The sequence below is a fragment of the Typopeltis vanoorti genome, chromosome 2, assembly GCF_054136105.1.
Source record: "Typopeltis vanoorti isolate ZY-2024b chromosome 2, IOZ_Tvanoo_1.0, whole genome shotgun sequence".
NCBI lineage: Eukaryota > Metazoa > Arthropoda > Arachnida > Uropygi > Thelyphonidae > Typopeltis > Typopeltis vanoorti.
Window position 1 is genome coordinate 126,836,715 of NC_143550.1, and position 14,094 is coordinate 126,850,808.

At 34.9% G+C, this 14,094-nt stretch overlaps 1 protein-coding gene across 6 annotated transcripts in view; it reads right to left on the reverse strand.

Moving 5' to 3' along the window:
• Positions 1–14,094, reverse strand: part of LOC150109418 (basement membrane-specific heparan sulfate proteoglycan core protein-like) — a 1,783,738-nt gene that overhangs the window by 1,151,672 nt on the left and 617,972 nt on the right. For all 6 annotated transcript variants that reach the window (XM_090413063.1, XM_090413041.1, XM_090413033.1 and 3 more), the window contains one exon: positions 1,019–1,126. In XM_090413063.1, the coding sequence (XP_090269189.1) occupies positions 1,019–1,126 (108 nt within the window). The remainder of the gene's footprint in view (positions 1–1,018; positions 1,127–14,094) is intronic.

Genomic DNA, 14,094 nt, shown 5'->3' on the forward strand with positions numbered 1-14,094 from the left:
TTCCATTCCAGGAGAGTTTTCCATGGATTCATTCCAATTATCTTTTTCTGTCGGCTGAAAAGTAGAATAATGTTCTCCATATCAGGTGACTAGTCTGGCGATGGATAATCCAGTGGTAGGGCTGCTACCGTAAGGCTTCTGAAATAGACTTCTTCCAAATTTAAACCAATAGGAGGAATAGGGTATATATTGAAGGGGAAAGAGTAGAATTATAGTAGGATAGAGTAGAATTATAGTAGAGATTTATAGAGGGGACATAAGGCCAGAAATGGAAAGCCCCCATGGCCTCGAGTACTCTAATAGCTTAAGGGTCATAAAACAAGAAGAGTTGGCTGATAATGCATTATGGGAAAGATTAAAATGAGTGGATCATCCTCAAAGTAGAGGAAAAAGAGATTAGATCCAGCTAGGGGACCATGGGAGTGCAACTTCCCTTACAATCAAGATTAATGTCCCTTATGGCTTCTAATCTGTAGCCTGATATTCATTAAAACTAAAGCAACTCATAAGTTACTTCTGAAACTCTAAAAGAAACTCTGCATATAAAAAATCCCTATCTAAAACTCTTCATGCATAACCTTAGATCATAAAAATAAATAGACCATGTGCTCACTGAATGGTTCATGAAATTTTCAAACTGGCTGAAAAGTCAAACATCTAGTTCATAGTCCAGACTTTGCTCTGAGAAGTTTAATTCTCTAAAAAGAGAATGGCAACTTATGTATGTCATTAATAGTGACAAAAAAGACAAATTCAGAAATCACGACTACACATATACAAAATGTTTTTAACACCTCCGTTGAAGAATGAGGAGGGGGAAAAAATTATCTGGAATTCAGATTCTAACAGCTATGTATATAACATTAAGTATTTCTGGTTTTCATTCAAATCATCAGAATTGATTTACAATGCCTATGAGTAAATTAAGGATGCACCTATTTTTCAAGCTCTAAAATGTAAAAAATTTATATACATTTAAATCACATAAATTTAATGAAACTTTTAAACTACAACTCACGGCAAGTATTTTCATCTGAACCATCTTCACAATCAGGTATACCATCACATCTAGCAGATGTATCTATACATTCTCCATTATGACACTGGAACTGTGTTGGCAAACAGCCTAAGGAAAAAAAAAAAATTCTTATATCAAACAAATGTGGGTGCAGGTGTGTGTTTATCCTATTATTTGCAAAAGATTACATTAGTGCTTTAAAGATATTTCTTTGCCTGCACAAAGTTATATGCAGATGCACATATCTGAAAAATAATGATCACGAAATTAAAGCAAACGTATACTAATCAAATGTGTACATTTCCCATTGTAGCACCGAATTGGAAGTACAGTAATCCCTCAGATTAAACATTGGGAGAACAATTTACAGGTTGAATAATTGAAGGGCTGAATAACTGAAGGTGTAAACCAGGAATCACTTAATACACTAACCTATTCAAGGGATGGTCAGGCGATGGCTTATTCATTTGAAGGTCAAACAATTTAGAGATCACTACATACAAAATCTGATTATAATTTAAATTACAATACACTATAATATAGTCAATCTCTGGCATGAGTAAGAAGATTTTTTCTCCTGAAATCTCAGGTTTTTCATCCCATAAGAAAATTAACATAGAACCCACACTGTTTCAGACAATAACACTCTCATCATCAGATGCCACTTATAATAATAATCTTGGTCTAGCTATTTACTGATCAGCTACCAGTGGAGACCAAACTGCCAATTCAGTCTCCAAAAGTTAGATAGGGTTAAAACAAATTCACCCATTCCCTATATGGAAATAAAAGGTGTTAACTGATTTTTTTTTTTTTTTTTTTTTTTTTTTTTACATTGTAATAATTTTCTATCATCACAATATATAATGAAATAATAAGAAATGAGATTACTATAAAGAGGAAAACTATATTCCACAGCAGGGAACAAGAAATGTAAATATGGTACCAATATGAGCAAAATTTATCATGATGTGTATCAAGGATTTAGGCCTAGAGTGGCCTGTTCCGGTCTTAGAAGTCATCGTTAAATCTTTTAAGAGGACGTCCTGGTTTTCTTTTCCCTAACGGTTTGTACTTTAAGGGCTTATTTTGGTAATCTTTCTATTTTCATTCTTTGAATATGTTCCATCCATTTATGTTTATATATATATATATATATTTTTTTTTTTTTTTTTTTTTAACTTTTTCTATTACTGATTCTTGGTTTAATTCTTTCATAATTTCTTTGTTTCTTTTGTGATCAAATAGAGTATACTTTGCAGTTTTTCTCATAAACTTCATTTCTGCTGTTATTAATCTTTGTTTGTGTCTTTTTGTTTTATTGTCCAAATTTCACTTCCATTCATTAGGACTAGTGGGGCTACTGTATACTTTTAGTCGGGTTTGTTTTTGAACTAGGTTTGGTTTAAATATAGAGTTAATTCCACCTGTTATTTTAAAATATTTTACAATTTTTGGGTTTATATCATTTTTTATTTTCATATTTAATCATACAACCTAGGTGGTTAAGTGAATTCATCTGTTCTAAAACCTTGATATCTATTACTATTTTAGTTCTTACTAGATCCTATCCTTTCAAGGCCATAGTTTTTGATTTTTCTGTTGATATTATCATACCATAATCTTTGGCTATCTCATTTAGATCTAAAATAGCTTTCTGTAAGTTATCTTGAGAATTTGTAATTATTATTTCTTGAGAATTTGTAATTATTATTTCGTCATCGGCAATTTTATTCCATTTTATTATTATTTCATTTAGGTAAATATTAAAAAGAGTTGCTGAGAAGGGACATCCCTATCCGACCCCTTAGTTTATCTCTCTCGTATATGATAGCTCATGATTTAATCTTATTTATATTTAATTATTTTCATATATACTTATAGCTTTTAGGATATTATTTGGTATTTGTCTTTCTTTTAATATGTTAAATAAAATGCTTCTTTTAACTTTGTCAAATGCTTTTTCAAAGTCAATAAATGCAATATGTGTTTCTAAATTATATTCTCTTTTCTCTATTAATTTTAGGCAAAAGGCTGGGTCTATACATGATCATCCTTTTCTAAACCCATTCTGTACTTTTAAAATAAAGTTTTCTGAATATTTCATTAATTGCTATTTAAAATTCTGCTATATATTTTATAACAGGAATTTAGTATGCTTATACCTCTATAGTTTTTAGGGTCATTTCTATTACCTTTTTTTAAAGATAGGAATCAAAATTGCTTTTTTTCATTCTATTTGGGGGGGGGTACCAGTTGTATAAATTTTATTTAAAAATAATAGGAGTCTTTCTTTGAATCTTGTTCCTGCATATTTATACAGTTCTGAACCTAGCTTATCTTCTCCAGGTGATTTTCCATTTCTTGTTTCTTTCAGGCTGATTTCTAATTCTTCAGTTATTTCCTTTTCATTAAGTGTTTGCCAGTTGTCTTTTTTAAAATATTTATCTATCCACAATTCTGTGTAGAAATTTAGAAATTCTTCTAATTTCAATTCGGTGTTTAATTTTATGTTTTCTTTAGTATCTGTATTTAGGGGTTTCAAAATCTAATATACATTTGGTCTTATTTTATATAAATCATATTCTAAATTAAAAACGAATTTGTTCCATAATTCTCTATGTCTTTTTCTGACTTCTCTTTTAGCTATGGCTCTTATTCTTTTACATTCTATTTCATCTTCTAATCTTTTACTGCTTAACCATTTATTATAGGCTTCTTTTTTTTCATTTTGATTTTTTTTTTTTTGGTTGAATCATCCCATATCTTCAGTTTTTTCCTTTCATTGAATTTTTTGGTCTTTCCTAAGCTTTCATTGATGTTGCATTTAGTATCGTTTTTATATTAAGCCATTTTATTTCTTCATTTTGTTTAGCAAAATTTATGTATTTTTTTATTTATGTGTGTGTGTTGGGGATATCTATTTGTTTCTTGATGATGCAAACATAGGGGGGATTATAGTTAATAAAAACGTGGATAATTTAAAAGCACAGGTAATATGGGCAATAATATAGTAAGGACTTCATGTAATTACTTCAGAATGAAATAATTACAAGCTGTGCTCTACATTCATAGATCTGAACTGCAGAAAATTGATGAGGCTAGGGATCTGTTGATAATGGTAGATAAGGAGTTCAAGTTAAAAGGAAAAATAACTCAAATGATCATAATCGCTGGGATGTTGAATTTATGTATTTTTTTATTTGTGTGTGTGTTGGGGATATCTATTTGTTTCTTGATGATGCAATCTAGAATCATGAATGATATTCTAGTGGAGCTGTGTGAGTAGAAAGTACAGTTAAAGTAAGTGATAAGGGAGTTCAAGTTCAAAGGAAAAATAACTCAAATGATCATAATCGCTGGGATGTTGAACACTTAGAAGTAGGGCCCTCCTCCTATGGCTCTGGTACAGCCACATCTTGAGTACTATGCACAGATTTGCTTGCTTTGGGCTGTGGAAGTGTTTCAGAAGTGAGCAAAGGATGGTGACATAACTGAAATGTTCCTTATGAGAACAGACTGAAGGTTTGTAGTTACAAAAATGGTTTCTAGAAAAGAAAGTGAGGATACAAGAGAATGGACACTAGAGTGCTGCAAAGTTTGTAGTGTTGGAAAAGCGCTCTGGAAAAGATAAGTGCTATTTTGCATAATAACATTGTGATATTTCTTTAATTTTAGTATGATATTGTTTATTTTTGATAAATTTATGTGTGTGTGCATGATTTTTGTCCTTGGGGAATTGTTACTGATTTCATTAATTGAAATTTTGAATCTTGCCTTCTTTGAATAGAACAGTGGCGGTACTCACAAGATCAACAACACAGATGTTGAACAGTACAAATAGGCGAGCGCTGTAAAAATTAAGTGCCATTAATGATGTAGACTTTTCAAAAATGGTTCGATGTTGCAAGTGTAATATGTTTGCATGGTGAAATGTAAGAGATGTGTTTGTGGAGAGACTGAACAGGAGATGGGAGAAAGTATGGATTTGTAGGAAGTGCGATATTTTATTAGACTGAGTTAATGAATGCAAAACAGACCAAAGAAATGAATGATAGCATAAATGAAATATAGCATAAAGAAAGGACAGATAAAATAACATAAATGAAAGGAACTTTTAAAAAATGGTTCAATGTCAGTGTAAGAGGTATGCATGGCAAAATACTAGAATTGTGGTTGTGGAGAGACTGAACACGAGACAAAAAGAAAGTATGGTTGTAGGAAGCGAAATATTTTAGAGAGTATGAGTTAATAAATGTGAAACAGACCGAAGAAATTAAAGACGGCATTTCATTAAATGAAAGAAATGGAAATTTAATGAAAACTAGTAAGAGTAAGGGAGTGAAAGAACAAGAATTTAAAAGCAAAAGTAAGTGATAAGGGAGCAAAAGGAAGTATAAGTGAGGAAGCTGAAGTAAGGTGTGGCAGAAGGAAGAACAAGAGGTAGCAAGACTACAAGAGCAGCAGAGTGAAATTGTCAGAATGCAAGATTTGATGAAACAGTTATTCAAAATGAAATAAGGAATATGCAGAGTGATATTAGACATTTTATAGAAACAAATGAAAGTGTGCAAAAGAATAGAATGAAAGAAAAAAAGGGTAAAAGAGATGACAAGAACAGCAGTGTATAGATATTTCATTGCTAAAGGATTGATTAATGAGAGTCTATAAGGTCTGTAATCCAGCAAGGAGAATGAGCAAAATAATTCATGCTTATGACAAAGAGGAAACAAGAGAATTAGTGAAGATTGTGGGAACAAATATTTCAAGTGGACATAAGAGTTTTGCCAAGGTATGACGATGATCAGTTGAGACTGAGAGTCAGAATCATGAATGATATTCTAGTGGAGCCGTGCGAGTAGAAAGTACAGTTTGGGTATGTATTTATATTTCAAGGAAGAATGGAATTATACAGACATGACGGAATGAGTGCACTGGAGAAACTGCTGCTAGATGGAAGTGCAGTTTTTCCCCTATTTCCCCCATTCCTAAGCTTCTTCAACAACCTGCAGAATATTTTGCCACCTTCTTGATATTTATTTTCTATATTCTTGCCAAAGTCCTCCCATGACTTTTGTTTAGCTAGTTTTACACACTGTTTAGCTTTCTTACATTTGTCTCTGTATTCTGTAAGAGTAAAAGCTGACTTATTTGCCAGGAACTTTTGATATGCTTTCTTCTTTTCCTTCACTGCCTCTTTAACTTCCTGTGTCCACCAGGGAGTTCTGATTTTTTTTTATCCTTGCACACAACCTCACCACATGCCTCTCTGGCAGAATCAATCAATGTTTTCTTCAGAGTTTGCCACTGAATCTCTAAGGTTTGATTCCTGTTCTCAAACTCTTTCATTTTCTTTTCAATAATCTTTCTGTATTTAGTCTACAGTTCATATCTGAGAGCTGCTCAACTTTTATTCGCTTTAAAACTTTCTTACATGTTATTCTTTTCAATATGAAATTCAATTTTATCCTGCTCAAGACTAAATAGTGATCACTTCCAATTTCAAATCCTCTGTACACTCTGGTGTCCTGCACCAGGGAGAAAACATCACTATCAACAATGACATAGTCAATGAGACTTTCTTATTCCTAGCCTCTTCTCTCCATGTGAATTTGTGCACATTTTTATGTTGGAACATGGTGTTAGTAATAACCAGTCCATGTCCTGAGCAGAAATCCCACAGATATTTGCCATTATTATTAGCTTTGCTCTTTTCTCCAAATTTTCCCAAAATATTTTTGTATGTCTCGCAATCATTTCCTGCTCTGCTATTTAGATCCCCAACAAGGACCAACTTTTCCTTTTTCATTGTGTCAGTTGCTTTTTCTAAAGCGTCAAAAAATTCCTCCACTTCTACCTTAGTAGAACCTTCTGTGGGACCATAGGCACAAATAAGTCTCATTGTCCAGTTCCCCATTCTCATATTTGCCCACACTACTCTACTTGAGACTGACTGCCATTCAAGAAGATTAGCTTCGTATTTTGTGTTGAATATTATGGCTACTCCTTTTCCTTGATGTCAAATTGTTTTTCTATGATATAAATAATCTCTAAGGGCTTTTATTATTGATGATGTTTTTATGCAATCAAAAGCTTTTTTAAAATCTGTGAAGGCCTCATGAAGAGGAAGGTTGAATTCATTGCACTTTTAAATAAGTAGGCTTATTGATTGAATATGATCTATTGTACTGAAGTTCTTTCTGAAACCATCCTCTGATGAAATGATCAGATCTAAAACACTCAATCCTTGCATGCCCTCCTTTATATGCAGCCTGAGATGCATGTTTCTCAAGAACTCAAATTCATTTTCCTTATTCCCCAGTCTATACAGGCATAATTAAAATTGCCCATAATAATTATCCTTCTTTTGTTCCCTAACCCAAGTTGTTTATACTCTTCATCACCACCCTCCACATTCTCTGGCCTATAGCAACATCTAACTAAATAAGTCTACCTGTCAACCTCCACCCTACTATCATCATCAGCACCCCCCCCCTTTCTTGTCCTTTCTATCCCCACGAAAAACACTGTACTCTTCCATTTCTATTCTCATTAGGATACCATCTTCATTTAACCAGGTTTCACTTATTCCAATAATTTTGGGGTGAATAAACTCAATCAGTTAAACCATTTCATCTCCCTTATTTCTGATACTTCTAGCATTCATAAATAAACACTGCAGTTCACTTTTAATTCTATGACCAATCATACCCAAGCCAACTGTTGATTGATTTCCTCACCACACCTATTCTTGCTCAATTACCTTTATCACTGCTTACTACATATATTCACTATCTCAACTTCCTCACTCACATCTCGATCTGTTCCATTTCTATGTTGATTATCTCCATACATACATTCACTACTACTTGCAACATGCAGAGGACATAGTGGAATTGTTCAATGAACACTTTATTGGAGTAGTTCATCCTGGAGGATTCAATTTGAATACTAGAGGGATAGAGCAGGTTCGAGGTTTAGAGATGCAGGAGGAGAGTGTTCCACATGCTGAGTACTCTGGATGTTAGTAAAGCCATGGGACTGGATGGTATTTCACTGAGTTTTGAGAGAATGTGCTAAGGAACTGACAGTGCCCTTGACCTAGCTTTTGAACGAAAGTCTGGCTGCAGGAAAGGTTCCCATGGAATGGAAGGAAGATAAGATAGTGCCATTGCATAAGGGCGGTAGCAGACTGGAAGTGTCTAATTATAGGCCAGTTTTTGTGTCATCAGTAGTTAGTAAGATCTTGGAGAAAGTAGTGAGGGACCATATTCAGCAGATGAGGGTAATGTTATTAGTGAAAGTCAGCAAGGATTTGTGATGGGGCGCTCTTGTTTTAGCAATATGCTAGCCTTTTATGATAAAGTTACAAGAGCATTAGATGAGGGAAAGGCATATACTGCATTTTCTTAGACTTAGCAAAGGCATTTGATATGGTGTCACATGATAAGCTGATATTTAAGTTGCAGCACATCGGTCTGGATGTCAGATTGGTCAACTGGATTCAGGATTGGCTGTCCGATAGGTATCAGAGAGTTGTGTATGGTGGAGTAATATCAAAGAGGCAGAAGGTTACGAGTGGGGTTCCACAGAGCTCAGTACTGGGACCTATATTGTTTAACTTTTATATCAATGACATTGTCTGTGGATTGCAACGGGATATTCAGTTGTTTGCAGATAATGCGAAGCTAGGAAGGGTTATTAGTAATAGTGCAGATGTGGTAGCCCTGCAAGAGGATTTGAATAAGCTAGATATATGGGCAAATGAATGGAGTTATCAGTTTAATACAGCAAAATGTAAGGTCTTGAGGTTTGGGCCACATCGATGGGACACTGCATACTCTATGGGAGGAGTTATACTGGAGGAAGTAGGGGAAAAGAGATCTGGGTTTGATGATTGATAGAAACCTGAAATATAGGGGACATATTGCAAAGGTAGTGAAGGTAATGCAGAGGATTGCTGCAATAATGAGAAGGACACTGACCTGCAGAGATAAAATGGTTATCATTCCGTTGTATAAGACTCTGATCAGACCACACTTAGACTATTGTTCTCAGATGTGGTCTCCAGATTTGAAGGGGATAAATTAACTGTGGAAAGGATACAGAGGCAGATAACAAAGATGGTTTCAGGACTGTACAATGTTAGTTATGAGAATCAGCTGAGGGAGTGTGGACTGCAGAGTTTGGTGGATAGAAGGAGAGGTGATATGTTTGAGACTTTTAGACTGTTGAGAGGTGGTTACAGGATTGACACTGGGGAGTTCTTTCGCTTGGTTGAACAGCAGGAAGGAGTGATGACAAGGGGCCATCCCTGGAAGTTACGAAAGGAAACTGTGAGAAAGAGGGTGAGGAATGGTTTCTTTGCATGGAGGGTGGTTGAACCATGGAATGCATTGCCTGATGGAGTGGTGAGAACGGTCAATGCATTTAAGGAGTGGTATGGTAGACTTTGTGTTTCCTAGGAGGGATCTCCCTTGATAAGTCTTGATAGACTTGTGTTTCTTAGAAAGGACCTCTCACGTGAGTCTTTTGACTCCATGGAGGCCTGAATAATAATAATAATAATGTCTCCCTGTCCATCCTGGCTCCCCCCCCCTCTATTAACTGTCATCCTCCCTTTTTTTGCATTATCAGCAACCAAATAGATACCCCCCCCCCCCACACACACATAAATATTGTTCTTCAATAATTTGCTTACCAATAGCTTTTCTCTTTCTGCTTGCATTCCCATTCTCTTTTCATCTCTCATACTACTACTGTTTATGTTGCCAAGCACTTTGTCTCTTCTCTTCAGTACCACTTTCTTGATTTTTCACTTCATCTCTTACTGCTGATCTCTTGTTTACATCAAAGGAGTTAGAGATGATAAAGGTGACATGAAAACAGGAGAAAAAGATATCCTTGAAGTATGGAGTAATTACTTTGAAAAACTGCTAAATGAAACAAGCAGTGATGATAGCACAGTGATAAAAAACACTGACCAGGCATGCAGTCAGGAATACATATCCATACTTGAAGTAGAAAAAGCCATCGAAGGCTTGAAATGTGGAAAGGCAGCAGGAGTAGATGATATTCGACCAGAAATGCTGAAGTATGGTGGTATAAAAGTCTTACAGTGGCTGCACTCCATAGTTCACAAAGCCTGGACTGAGGGACGAATTCCTGATGATTGGAGTAGAGCTCTCATAGTACCCATATATAAAAAGGGAAATAAAACTGGATGTGAGAATTACAGAGGTATCTCCCTACTGAGGGTTCCTGGCAAGATCTATGCAAGTATACTTGAGAAACAGTTGAGAAGAATTGTGGAAGAAAAGCTTGGTGAAGAACAAGCTGGATTCAGGCCAAATTGAGACTGTCAAGTTCAGATCTTCACTTTACGACAAATAGTCGGAAAAGCATGGGAATATAACAAAGATCTGTATTTAAGTTTTGTCGATTTGGAAAAGGCATATGACAAGGTGCCAAGAGAGAAGCTATTCAATATGCTGCAGTTATATTGTGTCAATGGGGCATTATATCAAGCAATACTTAGTCTTTATTTGAGTTGTAAGTCAGCAGTTAGAATTGAAGGAAGTACAGGAAGATGGTTTAATGTTAAATCTGGTGTCAGACAAGGATGTACATTATCCCCTCTGTTATTCATTATCTATATGGATCACATTATGAAGGAAAGTGGTATTAAACCTGATATCAAAATTGGAGATGTTAATGTCAGCTCTTTGCTTTATGCGGATGATGTTATACTTCTAAATAAATCCGCTTCAAGTCTGCAAGATTCTCTGACTAAATTGAATAGCTGTTGTAATAGATATGGTATGAAGGTCAGCAATAAAAAGACAAAGACAATGAAAATAGGCAGAATCATTGAAAATGTCAACTGTGTTGTGAATGGGGAACCTGTGGAACAAGTAAAACATTTCTGTGGAACAAGTAAAACATTTCAGCTACTTAGGCACAATTTTTACTGAAGATGGTAAATTAAATATAGAAATAGACAACAGAATCAGCAAAGCTGGTATGGTGGGAAGTCAATTGAATAAATTCATATGGAATAAGAGAGAAATTAGTCGGAACACTAAATTAGCTGTATACAAGACAGTGTTCAAACCAGTTTTAACTTATAGATCTGAGAGCTGGGTCAGAAGTAAAACACTTGACCAAAGACTAGAGACCGCAGATATGAGAGTCCTGAGAAAGATTAGAGGCATGAACAGTTTTAATATGATATTGCATCAATGGCAATATCATATTAAAAATGAGGATATTAGGAAAGAACTTGACATTGTCAGCATCCAGGAATGCATTAGCAGAGCTAATCTCAGGTGGTATGGTCACTTAAATAGAATGGGAGAGGAAAGATTAGCAAAACAAGTGTTCTCTGCCAGGTTGGCAGGAAAACGACCCAGAGGAAGACCAAGATATAGGTGGATTGATATGGTACAAAGTGCCTTAGACGATAGAAATATAAGATCTGATAATGTTTTAGTCTTGACAAGTAACAGACTGATTTAGAGGAAAATTGTAGATAGGAAGTTAGTAATGATGTAATTTTTTCTTGTAGTACTGTCATATCCTGTACACCCCTTGAGGGTACATGGCAGGAATTTGATGATGATGATAAAATATATTTTTGAAAATGCTACAGCAAATATCATTTTCAATGAAATAAGTGAAAAATTTCACATAAATCCAGGAATACTGCAAGGAGACACCATTTTTTCCCAACCACTTCACATTAACACTAGAACATATGATGAGCAATTTAGAATGGTCCAATAAAGGAGTCAATATTAATGGAATTAAATTAAACAACCTAAGATTTGCTGATATTTTTATTATTGCAAATATATGAAAAATTTATTATTATTATATGGGCATTTATTATATTTATTATATATTTATTATATTTATATATATATATATTTATATATATATTTATTATATTACTCCATGAAGTACAAAGACTCATTGCAGGAACCCCAATCTCTCCACACAATCTATGTTACCTCTCCTTAAACCCATTAACAGACAAAACACTCACAACTGGCTCTTGCAAAACCATTCCAGTCATTCACAACTCTCCGAGCAAAAAATATAGTCCTCGCACCCTACTAACCATATCTTTAACTTCCAGGGATGACCCTGAAAGTTTTGGTCCCTCTAGTCAAATGCTGAAACATTGATTATTATTATTATTCCTGACACCTCCAAAGAGTCTGAAGACTCATCGCGAGAGGACACTTACAAATGTCTCAACCACTACACCGAACCTCTACTATGAATCATCTCCATCAATGCCATTTACCACCCACCTCCACCACAACTGGTATTCTATGTCTGTAAATTGCATGTGTTCTGAAGGAACCCCTTTAATCTATCCTATAAAACCCTTTAAGCAACTTAAATGTTTCTATTACATATCCCATCTTTTTCTCCTATCAACCGACTTCTGCAATCCACACATCGTTAATCTAGCCTCATAGTGAACATTCCGTAAATCACTCACCTCTGAATAATCTCCACTGCTTCCTCATCTCCAAGAAACCCAGGGGACCAGACTTGAGCACAGTAATCCAGATGTGGACACATCAAGTCCTTATAAAGAGGAATAACAACTTCCATATCTCTACTTGTTAATGTGTTACTCAATAGCCAAGTAATTTTATGGGTTACCTTAGCAATATATCCTCTAAACTAACTGTCTACCACCATGCCTAAATCTCTAGCTTCATCTATTTCCTGGAGTACAGCACCATCAATGTGATACATTGCTTGTAATCTATTTATCCCAAAATGCATAACTTTACATTTTGCATCATCAGCAAACAACTGAATATTTCCTTTCAGATTATTTCCTATATCATTTATGTACAAATTTAACAGTCCTAGCAATGAACCTTGTGGCACACCACTAGTCACCTGTTTTCACCTTGATTCTGCCCCTTCATATGCCACTTTTTTGATATCTGTCCAGTAGCCAGCCTCTTATCCACTTAACCAGTGTCATATCCATCCCCATTTGTTCTAATTTGCATAACAGAGTTCCATGTGGTATCCTGTCAAATGCCTTTGCAAAATCATCATGTAGCCATTTCCTTTATCCAACTCAGTTCTTACTCTATTATGAAAAGTTAGTACATTACTAAGGCATAACTGACCCTTCAATAAAGCCATGTTGACCCTCATATAGTACCATATTTTTATCTACCCATTCTTGAGTTATCTTTTTGATCAATTTTTCTAGTACTTTTGCCATCATGGCTGAGATGCTGATTGGTCTATAATTTGCTACTGCAGTCTTAGAACCTCTATTATGCAAGGGAATTATTCTGCCCTCTTTCCACTGCCATTGGAACTCTACCAGAGCTGAGACTTAAAGAGCCTAGTCAAAGGTATTGCCAGTTCCCTTGCACATTCTTGCAAAACCCTAGCCGATGTCCCATCTAATCCCACAGTTGTATTTACATTGGTTCTGCAAAATCCAAAGACCTCTAATTCATCCACCTCTATTCCCACATTAGTATGTCACATAGGTTAAAGCAGTAACCTCACTAGGATGATATACCCTTGCTAAGTAGTCACTCAGTAACTCAATGTTTTATCCATTTCTGTCTCCTTGTGACCATCATTACTCATTAAGGTTAATCTTTCATAGTCATTCTTCCTCTAATTTGTCACATAATGAAAGAACTCTGGGATTTCCTTTGCCCTGCTCAGCTAGATTCTTCTCATAATCTGATTTTGCCTTTCTTGCCAATCTGGTCACCTTTCATCCATCTAACTCCAACCTGATTAACCCTCCTTACCCAAGGTATACAATTTAATACTACTTCCTCTAGATAACCCTTAACTATATCCCATGCACTACTAACATCTTTACCCTGCATTTAAAAGAAATGATAGAAGATTTAATAACTAAATCACTAGAAATTGGATTAGACATTAATTCTGAGAAAACAAAAATAATGACAAACCGAAAAGGATATGATGAAAGATAGTATTATTAAGATAAACAAGACAGAAATTGAAATATTAGGTAAGTATGTGTACTTAGAAAAATTGTTAACAAT